Source organism: Sus scrofa, chromosome 2, assembly GCF_054392235.1.
Source record: "Sus scrofa isolate SSC_HxYL_T2T_F1_AM1 chromosome 2, Sscrofa_HxYL_maternal_Yorkshire_Landrace_v2.0, whole genome shotgun sequence".
In the NCBI taxonomy this organism is placed as follows: Eukaryota; Metazoa; Chordata; class Mammalia; order Artiodactyla; family Suidae; genus Sus; species Sus scrofa.
The window spans coordinates 12,618,325-12,634,898 of record NC_139384.1 but is presented as its reverse complement, the minus strand read 5'-3'; the positions used below and the strand labels follow the sequence as shown (position 1 = coordinate 12,634,898).

At 48.4% G+C, this 16,574-nt stretch overlaps 1 protein-coding gene and 1 pseudogene across 1 annotated transcript; one reads left to right on the top strand and one right to left on the bottom strand.

Annotated features, from left to right (window-relative positions):
• Positions 1 to 11,076: 11,076 nt before the first annotated feature.
• On the top strand, positions 11,077 to 11,452 carry LOC100518292 (glutaredoxin-1 pseudogene; annotated as a pseudogene).
• A 1,945-nt stretch (positions 11,453 to 13,397) lies between these two features.
• On the bottom strand, positions 13,398 to 15,587 carry LOC110259471 (macrophage-expressed gene 1 protein-like). The gene has a single exon (XM_021084736.2). It carries the CDS (start codon positions 15,585 to 15,587, stop codon positions 13,398 to 13,400), a length of 2,190 nt encoding a protein of 729 aa, XP_020940395.1.
• Between the last annotated feature and the right edge of the window lie 987 nt (positions 15,588 to 16,574).

The window sequence follows — 16,574 nt, the reverse complement described above, 5'->3', positions numbered from 1 at the left end:
CCTGTTGTGCCTGGGGCCTTTGGCCACTAGAGGCCGACTCAGTCTCACACACAGCCTCCAGGAACCCTCCACTTCTCCGGAGCGGTGAGACTCCAGCTGTCTGCCACTTCCAAATGCTGGATTGCACAAGCATCAGACAAGTTCTGGAGAAGCCTGGCGGACTCTGGGAAGAGCCAAGGAGACATGCAAACCAAGGCAGTGCCCAGGACGTGTCAAGGCATGTGTTTACACCGAGAGTCATCCCGCCATTTGCCAGCCCAGGAAGGAACGCAAGCATCATTTAGTCTCATCTCGTTGTTAACACAGCGCAGGGAAGCCAGAGAGGTGCCCTGGTGACCCACTAGAACGTAGAAGTATTAGAACTACAGCTTAGTCCAGAGGATGGCCCACTGAGCCTCCCTGCCCCTCCATTAGTCCAGCCTCATCTTAGGAAGCCTCTGGTAGCTGTTTGCATCTTTCCTCCTTCTTGGCATCCACTCTCTGGCACCCTTCCTTCTCGCAAGTCTTTGGAAGCTCTGGGAAGAGCAAGTCATAACCCAGACCTCTTTGGCCACCCCAGCCCCCACTTCTACTCTATTCTGGTGTCCTCGAATCCCATCCAGCCCCTTGTGGAAAAAGTGGGACACCGTCTGAGAGGGTAGTAAAATACGTTATTCCTTCCAGGCAACTGAAATACGTTATTAACTAAATACTAAAATATTAGTTATTTATTTAGTTAGTTAGTTATTAAATATTAGTTATTTAATAACTAAAATATTTAGTTATTAACTAATAACTAAAATACGTTATTCCTTCCAGGCATTTGAACCAGGGACCCAAGGAAGCTTTTCAAAAGTAAACTTCTGAAGCAGGTTTCTTAACTTCAGGTCAAATCAACCTTTAGGCTACATCCCCGGGGAAAGATGTAGGACTGCTTTCTCTTTCCTTACTCTGCAATCCCCTGTTCCTATCCCCAAAACTTGGGGTTGGGGGAGGGGGGAAGAGGGGTTAATAGAAATAATTTTATAGGCCCATAAACATTCCCAACCTAGTTCTAAGCAATAAAACTCTAAAGCTTTCAGAAGTTTCCTGCCTGACTCCAACCAAATTCAGGAGCAACGCGGGGCCAGCCTTAAGGATACAAAAATGAATATTAATGATAGTAGCAAACATTTATAGGTGTTTACTCTGCCAGCCATCGATCTGATACAATACATTCATTTATTTACTCCCCACAGGAATCCTATGAAGAAAGTACAAAGAATCTTAGTGTGACAACTAAAGAAACAGAGCCACAGAGAGCTGATAGTTCCCTGCCCTGAAGATACTCATGGTCTCTAGAGAAAGACAGCAGGTATACCCTCAACTGTAACAAATCGGGGCGTGATTGCAATAACAGGAGTCTAGCCAAGGACTCGAGGAGCCCGGAGGAAGGGTTGCAGAGAAGCTCTCAGAAGAGGCACTTTGGGAGATAGGCTTTGAAAAATGACTAGGATTTTTGCCCTCCGGAAAAAAATAAGGGAGTGGGGGGTGGGGAATGGGCAAGAACATCTCAGGTAGAAGCAGCAGCACTTGCCAAGGCTTGGCTGCTGGAAGGTAGGTGGCATGTTCCAGAATGATTTCCCTGACTGAAGCTCAGGGTTCTCTGGGAGCCCCAGTGGGAGATGAGACCAGAGGAGTGAGGTGAGGACAGCTTATAGAATCTATGAAAGGTTTTAGAAGAGGCATGAGGCTGGCAGCTACCCTTTGCCTCTAGAAAAGGCTTTCAGGCAGCTAAGTAAGAGCTGTGTTAGAAGGGGAAAGCCGCAGGAGGCAGAGAGAGCCAGGAAGAAAGTGCTCTTCTGCTCAGGGTTTCAGCTATTTCTGGAAATGTTAGCCGCACAAGAAGATGGGGTGAACACGACGTAGCCCCTGATCTATTAGAATTCGCATTCGGGGGGGAGAAGACAGGCAACACACAATAAGACAATTGAGAAGGTGATTAGAATTATACAGAGAATCAAAACAATGATACAGAATTAGTGAGAGGCAAGGCCATGAAGGCGTTTCCCAAGGGGTTATTTCCTGCTGAGATCTGAACGGTGAGACAGAGCCGGCCACCAGCAGACCTCAGGGTAAGGTATTTCAGACTCAGGGAACTGTGAAGTGCAAACCCTGAAGCAGGAATGAGGCTTTCTGTCCCCAAGGAACTGAAAGGCAGCCAAGGTGGCTGCAGCCAGGTGAGCAGGGGGACCACGCCAGTGTCAAGGCCCTCGGCTGAGGACCCCGAGAAACACAGCTGTAGTTAAACAGTGAAGGGAAACACACACCATGGGAAGCGAAGGGGTCTCAGAGGGGGAGGTGGGAAAGAATCTGTCATAAGATTGAAGCTTTGGCTGGGTGATCTGGGGGAGGGCCTAAGGAATCATAGGTTTGCTTTAGGTTGGATACTGTCAGAAAGTGGGAGCAGTGGAGTTCCTGCTGTGGCCCAGTGGGTTAATGATCCGGCTCGTCTCTCTGGAGGCACCTGTTCGATCCCTGGCCTGGCCTAGTGGGTTGAGGATCCAGTGTTGCTTCAGCTGTGGCATAGGCAGCAGCTCCTCAGATTCAATCCCTGGCCTGGGAGTTTCCATATGCCCTGGAAACCGCGAAAAAGGAAAAAAAAAAAAAAAAAAAAAAAAGTGGGGGCACGTCCACGATTGGATGTTTTGTTTGGTGGCCCAGTAACTTTGCTTTTGTGTGTGATTAGATAAAACTATGAAGTGACCTTGTTTTGTTTTATGTGTCATGGTCTCAGGGTAATTCTTTGTTTGTTTGTTTGTTTGTTTTTAAGGTTGGTCCCTTGGCATATGGAGGTTCCCAGGCTAGGGGTTGAATCAGAGCTGTAGCTGCCAGCCTACGCTACAGCCACAGCAATGCAGGATCCAAGCCACGTCTTCAACCTACACCGCAGCTCATGGCTACACCAGATCCTTAACCCACTGAGCAAGGCCAGAGATTGAACCTGTGTCCTCATGAATGCTAGTCAGATTCATTTCCGCTGAGCCACAATGGGAAACAAGTCTCAGGGTAATTCTGTGTGAGGTCCTATTCTTTGAGATTGTTAAAAGTGTTTAGGGGAGTTCCCTGGTGGCTCAGCAGGGTAAGGATCTGCATTGTCACTGCTGGGGCTCAGATCACTGCTGTGTCTCAGGTTCCGTGCCCGGCCCAGGGACTTCCATATGCCATGGGCAGGCCCCTGATAATAATATCACAGTCCAGCTGTGACCATCACGCAAGTTCGCCCTTTTTTTAGCCATGCCAGCGGCATGTGGAAGTTTCCAGGCCAGGGACTGAACCTGAGCCACAGCAATGACCTGAGCCTTAGCAGTGACCAGGCCAGATCCTTTAACCACTAGGTCTCCAGGGAACTCCATCAGTTCTGAACATCCAGGAACTACCTTTTTTTCTCCCTCTCTAATAAGATCCCATGAGAAAAGGGATGTGGACTTTATTCTAACTGACCCAGACAATACTTTAGTCAACGTGTGGTAGGTATTTCCACACAGATAACAAAGAGCAGCTCCTCCCAGGTAAAAATGACCAAGATACCCATCCTAGAACTGGCCCTGCTTTTGGACAAGACCCAATTCCAGAGCATACATGTTGCTTCACTGAATCCTTCCCCAAACAAACTAACCCAAGTCCAAAGCCCAGAACACTTCCTTAGGGAGGTGCCCATGGAAACAAGCCCACAAACCCAACTTTGTGTGACCACAGGTATTGTCTTGGTGGTCTTTGGCTAAAGGGTATCGAAGCTGCAAAGAGGGGGAGTTTCTGTTGTGCTTCAGTGGGTTAAGAACCAGACGAGTATCCATGAGGATGTGGGTTTGATCTTAAGGATCCAGCCTTGCCACAAGCTGTTATGTAGGTCGCAGATGTGGCTCTGATCTCTCATTGCTGTGGCTGTGGTGAAGGCCAGCAGCTGCAGCTCTAATTCGACCCCTAGCCTGGAAACTTGCAAAGGCCGAGGGTGCAGCCCTAAAAAGACAAAGCGAACAATAAACAAACAAAACATTGCAAAGAGAAACCACTGGAAATTTTTAAGTGTAAGGTGACATGTTAAGATTTTCCTTTTTTTTTTTTTTTTTGGCCGTGCCCACAGCACATGGAAATTCCCAGGCCAGGGATTGAATCCTTGCCATATCTTGGCAGGAGCCACAGTAGCGAAAACAAGGGATCCTGAGCCAACAGGGAATTCTGGGTTTACTTTTTTTTTCCTTGCTTTTTAGACATGTGGAGGTTCCCAGGCTAGGGGTTGAATCATAGCGCAGCTGCCGGCCTACACCACAGCCACAGCAATGCCAGATCTGAGCTTCTGTGACCTACACCACATCTCATGGCAACAACAGATCCCGACCCACTGAGAAAGTCCAGGGATCAAACTGCACCCTCATGGATACCAGTTGGATTCATTTCTGCTGCCCCACAACAGGAATTCTGGTGTTTACTTTTTCTTTCTTTCTTTTTTTTTTTGTCTTTTCAGGGTCACACCTGCAGCATATGGAGAGTCCCAGGCTAGAGGCTGAATTGTAGCTGCTGACCTACACCACAGCCACAGCAACTCCAGATCCCATCTGAGCTGCATCCTACACCACAGCTCATGGCAAAGCCAGATCCTTAACCCACTGAGCGAGGCCAGGGATCGAACCTGCGTCCTCATGGATGCTAGTCAGATTTGTTTCCACTGAGCCACAACGGGAACTCCCTGGGTTTACATTTTTAAAATGAGCGCCCAAGGTGCCATGCGCAGATGGGTTTAAGGGGGCAAAACTAGAAGCCAAAAAAAAAGATGATGGAAAATCTGAATTAAAAGTGACACTCAGGATGGAGGAAAGAGAATACTTCTGAAAATCATGACAGAGAGTTTGGAATGGAAAGATGGAGAGAAGGAGAGGGAGGAACAAAAAAGCGCCCCGCTCCCAACTATGGTGAATAAATTAGGCAAGAAACATGGAAGGGAGAACAGATAGTGGGAGTGACATAGGAGATTGCAAGCCTGGTTTTGTTTTGGTTTAGGTGGTTTTTTTTTCTTTTCAGGGCCACACCAGCATATGGAAGTTCGTAGGATAGGGGTCAAATGGGAGCCCCATCTGTGACCTACGCCACAGCTTATGGAATCAACAGTCCACTGAGCTAGGGCAGGGATCAAACTTGCATCCTCACGGATTCTAGTTGGGATCATTTCCGCTAGAAACGATCAGGAACTCCAGATCCTGCTTCATTCTACTGGCAGTGAGGAACCATTAAGGTTTTAGGTCAGTGACCCTTTCTCAGAGGTAGCAGAAGAGACCTTGACAAGAAGAAGGAAAGGAAACGTAACCCCTCGGTGCGATCACCAGGGGTCGGGTCGGATCAATTCTTTGGCTTGCTTCGAGATCCAGATCACATCTCCCTTTCTTGGGGCAGACACCCTGGATCTATACACTTACCTCACTGCCCTCTCCTCTTTGCTACAACTTGCAGCTTGTCCCGTGTCTACTCTCACTGTTACTCCTACGGCTGACCCCTGTTAGACCACCTCTACCAGTGATGATGACGTTGGGCTGTGATGCTGAACTGGGTGCTCTGGGGATAGCAATTCATTTCATCCTCATAACATCCCATCACACTCGAGGTTATTTTTATTGCCGCTTTACAGGGGAGGGATGTAAAGTTCACAAAGTTTAATCCAAAGTTGCAGAGGTGGGCATTGGCAGAGCCAGGGGTCAAATTGAGGTATTTGGATAGACAAGCCATTCGTGTTCTTTACATCCCTATTATACGACTTAGAACATTGCACATTGGCTATTTATGGGTGTTCCTCTCTTCTGCTGGAATGTGGGCTCCTTGAAGGCAGGGGCTGTGTAGCTGTTCATCAAACGCTACCTGGACGAGAGGAGGGAGGCAGGTAGAGAGAGTGATGGAAGAAACAGAAAGTGTCATGTCATGGAAGACTATTACTCTTTAGACCAATGCTTCCCAAACGTTTTCACCACAATGATAATGTTTTTATTGCACACTGGGCTAAAATAAAGGGGATCTGGATTCCAGGAGAAAGATGCTCTAGGCTGGAGGAAACTGGACCATGATAGGGACTGTATATATGGCAACCTCAGTCCCCAGTTGGTAACCATAGTGTTGAAGGTTCAATAATTCTTGGCACCCATTCTGGGCAGTCTGCTTTCTATGAAGGGCTAGTAAACTATTTCTTAAGGACCAGATAGTAAGTATTTTAGGCTTTTGTGCTAGGAAGTCTCTATGGCAACCTTGCAACTCTGCCATTGCAGCGTGAAAGCTTATAGACAACACGCAAACAAATGAGTTGGGCTGTCTTCCAATAAAACTTTATTTACAAGAACCGGGGCCCAGACTTGGGGCCAGGTTTGCTAACCCCAGATTTATATAAATTTTATGCTTCAGAGCTTTGGGTCTTTCTTTCACCCAGTTTTTGATTTTGATAAAGTTGTAGGGGAGGCAACACCTCACCTCTACCCACCTTAGATTTTTTTCTCTCTTGTTGAAAGAGCCGCAACTGAAAATCTGAGGAGCTGCGGCTCTTTCAACGAGAGAGAATAACAGTTTATTAAAGCAGGCAGTGCACATCACTCAGGAGAAACCCAAACAAAAAGTAACTCAAAATGTCAGCTTAGCGTTCTACTTACTGTAGCATCTTCGACAAGAGTAATAGATTTGTAGAAAAGTGACAGGACAAAGGGAAGCTTAGACCTCCAAGGGGGGCAAACTGTGGGAAGGTAAATACGTGGGAGGAAAACTAGGTGAGTGAGGTTTGTTTGCAGATTCCCCTCTTCGGTGCCTTCTCTGAGTGGATAAAATACATCTTAGTGAAAGTAGACTCTATATCCCGCCCTTAGGCAGAAATGGGGGAGCATTTGCTGTCTTTGCTCCTTAACTGCCCAAGAGTGTATTTGGGAATGACCTTCAGGTTTCCTTCAAAGTCTTCCTTCCTTCTTTATTTCACCATTGCACCTGCAGTATATGGAAGTTCCCAGGCTAAGGGTTGAATTGGAACTGCAGCTGCAGTCCTATACCATAGCCACAGCAACGCCAGATCCTAGGCACATCTGCAACCCATGCCACAGCTTGGATCCTTCACCCACTGAGTGAGGCTAGGGATTGAACTCACATCCTCATGGACACTGTGTCGGGCTCTTAAGCTGTTGAGCCACTACGGGAACTCCAACATTCTTTTTACAACAAACACATATCCCACTTTTATTTGCACCCCTAACTTGCTTTAAAACAACTATGTAGGAGTTCCTATTGTTGCTCAGCAGTAAAGAACCTAACTAGTATCCATGAGGATGTGGGTTCAATCCCTGGCCTAGTTCAGTGGGTTAAGGATCTGGCATTGCAATGAGCTGTGATGTAGCTTGCCGACGTAGTTGAGATCCTGCATTGCTATGCCTGTGGGGTAGGCCCTCAGCTGCAGCTCCAATTGCATCCCTAGCCTGGGAACCTCCATACACCCTAAAAAATGAATAAATAAATAAAATTGTAGCCTGATGCTAAGCCCCAGAAAGAACTATGATGAGCACAACAAAGAGCTCAAGATCACACTGGATGAAGAACACATGCAAAATGACAGGCTCTTAGTTCTGTGCTGCTAAAGAGACTGGGAGGGGAAGAGACAAATTCTTCCTGGGAGCTTGAAGAGGTGTGTGAGGGTCAGGGAGAGGGGAAAACAGTATTCTTGGGGAGGTGACATTTAAACCCAGTCTTGATTGATGAACAGGGTTTCATCAGGCCTGTCGGCCAGGAACTGGCAAGAGGGAATCACAGTGTGCAGAACAGTGACTGTATGTCATGGCCAGAGGCTACCTGGAGATCAGGGTGACAGCGTGGGTCTGGACCTGATGGCAAACAGTCACCCATGAAAGGGAAGTGATGCATCTTTTGATTAACATGTCCTATATAATCATGTATAGTGCCTTCTTTTGGTCTCAACAAGGGTCTGAATTTGGATATCAATTACACGGTCCATTTTGCCCCTCGTTTTTTTTCTTTTTTCTTTTTAGGGCTGTAGATGTGGCACATGGAAGTTCCTAGGCTGGGGTTGGGGGGGGGTCGAATCAGAGCAGCAGCTGCCAGCCTACACCACAGCCACAGCAACACGGGATGTGAGCTGCATCTGTGACCTAGACCACAGCTCACGGCAATATGGGATCCTTAACCCACTGAGCGAGGCCAGGGATTGAACCTGTGTCCTCATGGATACTAGTTAGGTTCTTAACCCACTGAGCCACGGTGGGAACACCTATGTCAAGTGCTTAACCTGCCGAGTTATAATGGGAACTCCCCCCTCATCTTTTTAAATTCCATATCCAAATCTTTTATTATGCCTTGACCCCAATCTTGCTGCTCTCCATTAGGGAGCTCAGTTTGGGGAGCCTGGAGGGCTACTCTGGGAAATGAATTGAGACCATCAGAAATGGGCAATCGATTGTAGTTGAAAGGATCCTCCCAGCTGGGCAGAGCTGCACGAATCTGAAAATGTGTCCGGCTGAGACAGGAGTCCCATCCCATCCCAGAAACCTTCCCAGTTAATTTTGAATTTATCTCTCTTGTTCACTTTCCCATTTTTTTTTTTTTAAAGGGCCGCACCCATGGCATATGGATGTTTCCAGGCTAAGGGTTGAATCTGAGCTGCAGCTTCTAGCCTACACCACAGCCACAGCAACACCAGATCTGATCTGCATCTTTGACCTACACTGCAGCTCATGGTAATGCCAGATCCTTAACCCACTGAGTGGGGCCAGGGATCGAAACTGCATCCTCATGGATACCAGTCAGGTTTGTTACAGCTGAGCCACAATGGGAACTCCATTTTCCCATGTTTTGTTTAAAGCTCTGTGAAGTTTTCACAATGAGCTATTTATATTTTGTGGGTGTCTTACCCACTCAGCTTTGAGCCTTGATCATACATTTTTGTGCACCCAAACCTGACATTGTGCCAGCTCCCTGTGATGTACCAGATCAAAGCCCTGTACCAAGAGATTTCTTCACATTATCTCACTTAATCCTGATGACAATTTATGACATCAGTCTTAGATTATCCTCATTTCATAGATGAGATTACTTCTCAGAGAGGTGAGACATTTTCTCATAGTTATACATCTAATAAACAGCTGTACTGGGACTTGAACCCAGTTTGTCTGATTCGCCTCTGGAATCCCACTCTTCAAGCAGTGGCAAATCAGACCCCATAGTGTTAGTGTCATCAATTTCAAATTTAGAAAGGCTGGGCTGTTCCAAAGTGTTTGCATCCATTAGGTCATTTAATCTTTCTCTCTCTTTTGGCTGCATTTGTGTCATGCAGAAATTCCAGGGTCGGGGATCGAACCGGCAGTGACCCAACCCACAGCGGTGACAACACCAGATCTTTAACCCGCTGACCCACTGGAGAACTCCTAGCTCATTTAATCTTCTTAAGTAACGTAGGAATTTAACATGCTAACTCTCTTTTATAAAGGATCAAACTGAGGCACAAGGAATTTCCAGTGGCCCCTATTTGACCCAGACCCAAGCCCATCACTTTACTGCTGTGCTCAGCAAAAAAATTAAATGAAATACTCTTGCAAAGGGTGAGTTCTACATACTCAGCAGGGAGTTTCCTGGTGGCTCCATGGGTTAAGAATCCAGCATCAGCCCTGCTGTGGCTCCGGTCGCTGCTGTGATGCAGGTGTGATCCCTGACCTGGAAACTTTTGCATACCATTGGCATGGCCAATAAATAAATAAGTAAGTAAATACTCACCGGGCACTAGTTATTATCATTCACAACATTTGAGTCATGTGACTTTGGCAAGTCAGTCCCTGAGCCTCAGTTTCCTCATCAGAGCATGAGAACGACTTACCTACCCTAAGGTTTGTGAAGATGAGCTGAGATGCTATAAAGGTATTGTTCACATAAACGCTCTATAAATGGTAGTGACCACGAGTCTGGGGAAGGCTTGTCCTTGGCCTTTTCAACATGACAACATGCCCATTTCACACCAGCAGGAGACGTAATTTCAATCATCCCAGAGTTCCTCGGGTTTCCACTGCCTCTTCCTGCCACGACTCAGAGTTTGCACTATCTCATCCATACCCAGACATATTCCAATTTGTAACTCGAGTAGATGAAACACCAAGGAGTAAAATGACTCAGTTAGGTCGCTCAGGTCATGGAAGACCCCCCTGGGGACCGTACTTCCTGGCTACCTAGGCTCGCCCCATGTACCTTCAGAAGTGGCTCTAAAATTCACATATGAAGGGTTCGTTTAGACGGGGTCCTGCATCGCCTGTGGGTCCCTGTGGTCACCCTCAGTCTTTGTGACAACGACAAACCCACACTCTGGGCTTAAACTGTGATGAGGTTTATGTTCCAAGAACATTGCCAAATGGAAGCCTGTCCTCAAGAGACTGCTGTCCTGAGTTGGAGAAAAAAATTTATTCTGTAAAATTTTTGACTGAAACAGGACCTTGAAGGGGAAAACTCTTCCACTGGGGATGAGGACTCTGTTTTCCTAAGCTAAGCGTCATGGAACATGGAATGAAATGGAGGAGTTTGCCCTTGGCTTTCAAATATTATCACTGTGATCATAGTTTGTATCACATTTTATACTATAACCTAGTGCATGTGTATATTTAAATTTAAACCGGGGGTTCTCACTGTGGCTCAGTGGAAATGAACTCAGTTAGTATCCATGAGGATGCAGGTTCGATCTCTAGCCTCACTCTGTGGGTTAAGGATCCAGTGTTGCCATGAGCTTCGGTGTAGGTGGAAGGCACAGCTAGGATCTGGTGTTGCTGCTGCTGTGGTGTAGGCCAGCAGCTGTAGCTCTGATTTGACCCCTAGCCTGGGAATTTCTATATGCCTGCCACGGGTGTGGTCCTAAATTAAAAAAAAAAAATTAAATTAAAAAGTCAATTAAATACATAAATTTAAACCACACAAAACTGCCATTTTTTATGAGTCAAATATTATTGGATATGGGCAATTTCATATGATCAAAATAATTTCTATAAAATAATTTCTATAGTTGTTTCATGCGATGCACACTATTTTCATTTTAAAAAATTGCTGATCAGGTTTTACACCCGAGCAATACCTGCAATTGAGGTTTCCTCCTGGGAGGCAGCCACTGGTCAGCATGGCTCAAGCATTTGTGAACAGCAGAATCCAGCCTGGGAAGGTGGCAGTGTTCATCAAGCCCACCTGCCCGTACTGCAGAAGGACCCAGAAGCTCCTCAGCCAATTGCCCTTCAAAGAAGGGCTTCTGGAATTTGTTGATATCACTGCCACCAGTGACACCAACAAGATTCAAGTTTATCTGCATCATCTCATGGGAGCCAGAACAGCACCTCGGGTCTTTATGGATGAAGAGTGTATAGGTGGATGCACTGATTTTGTAAGCATGCATGAGAGAGGGGAGCTGTTGACTCACCTGAAGCAAATTGGAGCTTTGAAATAATTACAGAGCAGACCCCAAGCTGATATGGCACTGCAGATAATGACAGCGTTTCCTGGTGGCTGGACCCTGGGGCTACCTTCACCCAGTCGCAGCAACTGTTTACTTAAAATTCTGAAAAGTGTTAACCCAAATGATTGAGGGGGAGGATTGGAGGGGGAAGGGGGCAAAACCAGATTTTTCTTCTGACTCCATATTAAAAGTGGATCAACTTGCCCCAAACAGGTCTGAGAAGTCTGATGGATATCTTGGGTTTCTTATGGATTGGCCCTTTGGGTCCAAAAGACCATGACAAGTTACAGCTTAGGATTCACTCATTGATCCCAAGTAAGTTCCTTATACATTTGGCACATGATTTTTTTTTTTCTTTTTAGGGCTATATCTGTAGCTTATGGAAATTCCCAGGCTAGGGGTAGAATTGGAGCTGCAGCCGCCAGCCTATACCACAACCACAGCAAGGCCGGATCCTTAACCTACTGAGCAAGGCCAGGGATCGAGCCGGCATCCTCATGGATACTAGTCGGGTTCGTTTCCGATGAGCCACAACGAGAACTCCTAGCACATGTTCTTAAGTGTTCTGTGTGTGCTGGGATTCTTCCACCTCTACCCCTACCTCTATGCCAGTGTTTCTCAGGCAAGTTTATCCCAGGCCCCCTTGGGTGAATCTCTAGTTGGGTTTCTGCTACTGCCCAGAAATTATTTTGTTGAGTTTAACATTATAGAATTTTGTATAATAAAGTCAATAGGTAATTGGAATGTGCTTTTTCACACTTCATGTGTCTCCCTGGCCACCATCCACACACCACCCCACCCCACTTTGAGAGTCACTGCTGTGACCCAGTGTCCTGAACCTTGACAACTCACAGGTGTCATAGAAAATGTTCAACAATGGTGTGAAGGGTCTGAGCACCCAGTGTGAGGGATGCCCCATGAAAGGTGAAGCATGGCTGGTCTTTACTTGCTGCTACAGGTGTCAGAGGTACAACAGCAGGTTCTGCAGTCACGCGGTAACCCTCTGCTATGTAAGATGGTTGTCGGGGCCTCCTGAACAAGTGTAGTAATTGATTTAGATTTAAATGTTACCACAGAAAACTCGTAACCCCTTTCCCCAAGCATATGTGTGTGAAAGTATCCAAATTTGGGAAACACTGTTTAAATGATGTTCTCTCTTTCCCCCCTCCCCCGCCACCCCACTCTGTGAAAACGTAAGAATCCCTTATCATGCAGTTTGTTCTAGAATTGCAGGATCAAGTTAGTTCCCTTCTGCAGTCTCTAGTCTGAAAATGGTTGATTTCTTCCCTAATAAAGAAGTACCCACAAAAAATAAAAATAAAAAATAAAAAATTGCTGATCACAACCTACTTCATTTCACCATCCACAAGTAGGTTAAGCCCTCTGTGAAAACAAAACCTCTGATTTAGACCAAGGCTGAAGAGAGAACTTTTGGAGTTTAAGGTGATGATTCCAGGAAAATGAATTGATAGAATGCATTTTCTAACAATTGAAAAAAATTCCTACCTCAAAGCTACATAATATGGTCTGGAGTCAATGCTAACTTTATCTTCCCTGTTGACCTTTCTGCCTCTTCCCCCAAAGCCAAAGAACACTAGAGATACACCTGTATTTGAACAAAACTGGGTTTATTTGTTCTTTGCAGCAGTGGGAACACTCCAAGGAGAATGGGGGCTTCTCAGCAAGAGGGTGTTAGGGAAAGACACTGTTACAGGGCTTGAGCTTGTGTTAGGTGATTTGCAGGAGGGCTTGAGCAAGCACCGTTTAATCCTGGTACCTTCGGAAAGTAGGGCCAATTACACGGTTAGGCATTTTACGTCTTTTTCTCTAGGCAGTAGAATAAACAGACTGGGCTAAAATTCTAACTAGTCATGATGCAGCAGTCCTGTTTGGTTATTTTAACATCTAGGCAGAATTCTTGGCATTGTCTGTGCATTCAAACCGAGTGGGGCTCTGCGGTGGCTTCTGTGGCCCCATAGTCCTTCTGTCCCTCTGTGAAGATGCCCTCCTGTGGTTTCCTGCAGCCCCTTTTCTTGTAGTACCTGAAACCATAGCTTACCCCCAGGGCAAGAGCCGCCACAACCACCATGGCAGCCATCCAGGAGCCAAAAATGGTCCCAAAGCTGGTCCCCGAGCCAGGCTGGCTTGAGAATTTGGTTGACAGGGACAGGTCTCTGACACTGGTCTGCTGCCAATGGTTAGAGCCTTGCAGCCTCACCCAAACCTGCTGACCATTGGAGTCAACCGCGACAGAAGACGAGACGGCCCTGGTTCTGTTGAGCAGGAGGGGGCGGGGAATGAAGGGTGGCAAGCGCACAGCTGCCAGCTGCTGGCTTAAGAGGGCCCCAGCCGGGAGGCAGTAGAGGACTTGGCAGCCATTGAAGAGGTAAGCCTGGTGTTGGCTGTACCCTGCTGGGCATTTCATGGGGTACTTCGTGGAGCTGTCTTGGTAGAACACCTCCTTCAGGAGCCCGGGACTCTGATTCTTCAGAAGGCCGGCCAAGGGGTTGCCCACCTGGCAGCTGAAGAACCCCCCAAATGGGACTGCCGGGGCAGCGCCCAGCTCCGAGTCGCTGCTGACACATACCTTGAGTTCACCAAAGAGGGTCAGTGGGTAGTAGGAGGAGGGACAGGTCTGGGCTCTGGTGAAGGGGTTTGGGTGGCCAGGGCTATAGAGGCCCCCAAAGAGGAAGCCGGCAGTGGTGGGCTGGGAGGCCCCCGAGGCGGAGCACCACGAGGCACTCAGGCGCACCGCCTTGCGATACTCGCGGTTGGAGCACACGGTATGGCAGCACTGGAAGAAGAGCCAGCACCTGTTGCACTGCTTCTTGCACTCAGGACGGACCTCGCTCCACGTCTTCAGCTGGCTGCTCAGGGCGCTGGCTGTGTAATTGGCCGGGCAAGAGGCTTTGCCGGTGAGCGGGTTTGCGATGCGATAGGGCTGGCAGAGGTCCTTGGCATCCTTCCCGGACACCACCTGGCACTCCTGGAAGACGCCGCCGAAGGGGAAATTGGCACGGTGGCTGCTTTTGCACGAGCCGTCGTCTACATTGGCCTGGGGGTCAAAGCCGGGCTCCCCGAGCTTCAAGCATCCCGGATGCGTGTTGACCGCGTAGTAGCGCTTGATGGCGTTTTGCACGGCGGCCGCCAGGCGTCGCACGGCGGGCGCTGGGAGTTGGGGCAGCGATTCAGGCAGCAGCAGCTCGGGCAGAGGCAGGCCCGATCTGCCGATGGCCACCAGCCGGTTGCCAATGCTCTCCTGCCATTTCTGCAGGGTAATGCCGGGGTAGAAGGGCACGCCGCCGTGGCTGTGAATCTTGGAGGCCACCGTGCCCCGCACATAGTCCTGCAGGAGCTGGTTCTGCTTCTGCCAGGAGGCTTCGGCTGCAAAGTTGACCTTTTTGAAAAACAAGGCCGAGGCAGCAAGGGTGATGTTGATCTTGTTTTGGGTTATCCCCTCCACCAGCTCCCTCCTCACCTGGTCCTCCTGCACCAAGGTAGCTCCGACTTCCATATCAGTGAGGACGTGCGTACCGAACCTGAACACTAGCATATCCGCCAGGTACTCGGCCTCGTGGGTCTGGTTGTTCTCCAGGTATTCGCTGAGGGTCAGCAGATGCTGCAGAAAGGCGGGGTGGAAGTCGGGACTCTCGGAGGCCTTCACAGAGTAGATGTGGTGGCGGATCTGCACCCGCATCGTGACGGTCTTGTACTCCAGGTTGTACTTCTTGACCTGCTGGCACTCCGTGGAGAACTTCCCATTGATTTTGGAGAGGAAGGAGACCTCAGCGTTGATGGAGGCCGCCCAGATGTCGGTGTAGTTGACCCAGTTGTCAATGAGTTCCGCGCGGGACTCCACGACACTCTCCCGCCGCGGCACCACACTCATCTGGTCGGGGATGAGGTACTCGCCGTCCTCGGAGGTGAGGCATTGCGAATAGTCTCGCCTCAGCACCTGCTCCAGCTCCACGTTGCGCAGGTTGTCCCAGCCAGCTCCTGGCAGGGCGCCCAGCACTGACACATTCAACATCTGCTTGCAGCTTTGGAAGCCGTGCAGTCCCTGTTCGCCCATGCCACTGTGTGCGGCCAAGAGGAAAAGCAGCAGGGGCGCAAGGAACAGGGCCATGGCTGGAGAAGAGCTTCGCCTGTGCTCCTCCGGTCTTGGGGTCCCTTTGGAGAAGTCCCTGGCTTGGGAGCTAAATATGCCCAGAGCCTCTAGTCAGGGACTCGGCCCACCTCAGGCCCCTCCCCTAGAAACAGCCCCTTTTCAGGCCCCTCTCTTAGAGATCTTTAGAGGACAGAAGGGAAAGTAGATCTCTTATCAGAAGAACAAGGGGAATGAAACTGATTCCAAGCTTTGGGTCAGGGAAGGGGGTCATTAAACTGCTGAAGAGGTCATTGCCCCAAGGCTATCTTGAATTCATCAAGGGAATTCCCGTTGTGGCTCCGTGGGATCAAGAACTGGACTAGTGTCCATGAGGATTTGGGTTTGATCTCTGGCCTTGCTTAGTGGGTTAAGAATCTGGTGTGGCTGCAAGCTGTGGTGTAGGTTGCAGATGTGGCTCAGTTCCTGTGTTGTCATGGCTGTGGTATAGCCTGGCAGCTGCAGCTCTGATTCCACTCCTAGCCTGGGAACTTCCATATGCAGCAGCAGGTGTGGCCCTAAAAAGACAAAAAAAAAAAAAATCAAAACTTCTCTACTGAAAACCTGGTGTTTTAGTCCCTCCTTGGGTCCTGGCCACAGGATGCAGTAGGGTCCTGTTACGTAAGTTTCAAGCTCAGGCTGGGTGAGAAAATAGCCCAGGAAAACTGGGTCTCTCCCTGGTTGACCAGTCAGCTGGCAGACACTGTGGCTGGAGGTCACATTCACTCCCGGCTGATGTCTTTGTGGGCCTTCAGCAGATATTCCAGAAAAGAGCCCCTTTCTGGACAAGGGCAGGCTTAGGGCAGCTCTAAAATAAATAAGTAAATAAATAAAACAGGGTTGGCAGTGCCGGTGCTCCAGAGCCTTGGCATATGGTCAGGACAGAACTTCTCAAGGGGGTGTCACACACTCCACAGACAGTCTGGGGCCCAAGAATTTTTCTGCTCCTATTCCATCTGCTTAGAGCTC

Coding starts and splice junctions, on each gene's coding strand:
- LOC110259471 (XM_021084736.2), bottom strand. CDS start 15,587: ATGGCCCTGTTCCTTGCGCCCCTGCTGCTTTTCCTCTTGGCCGCACAC.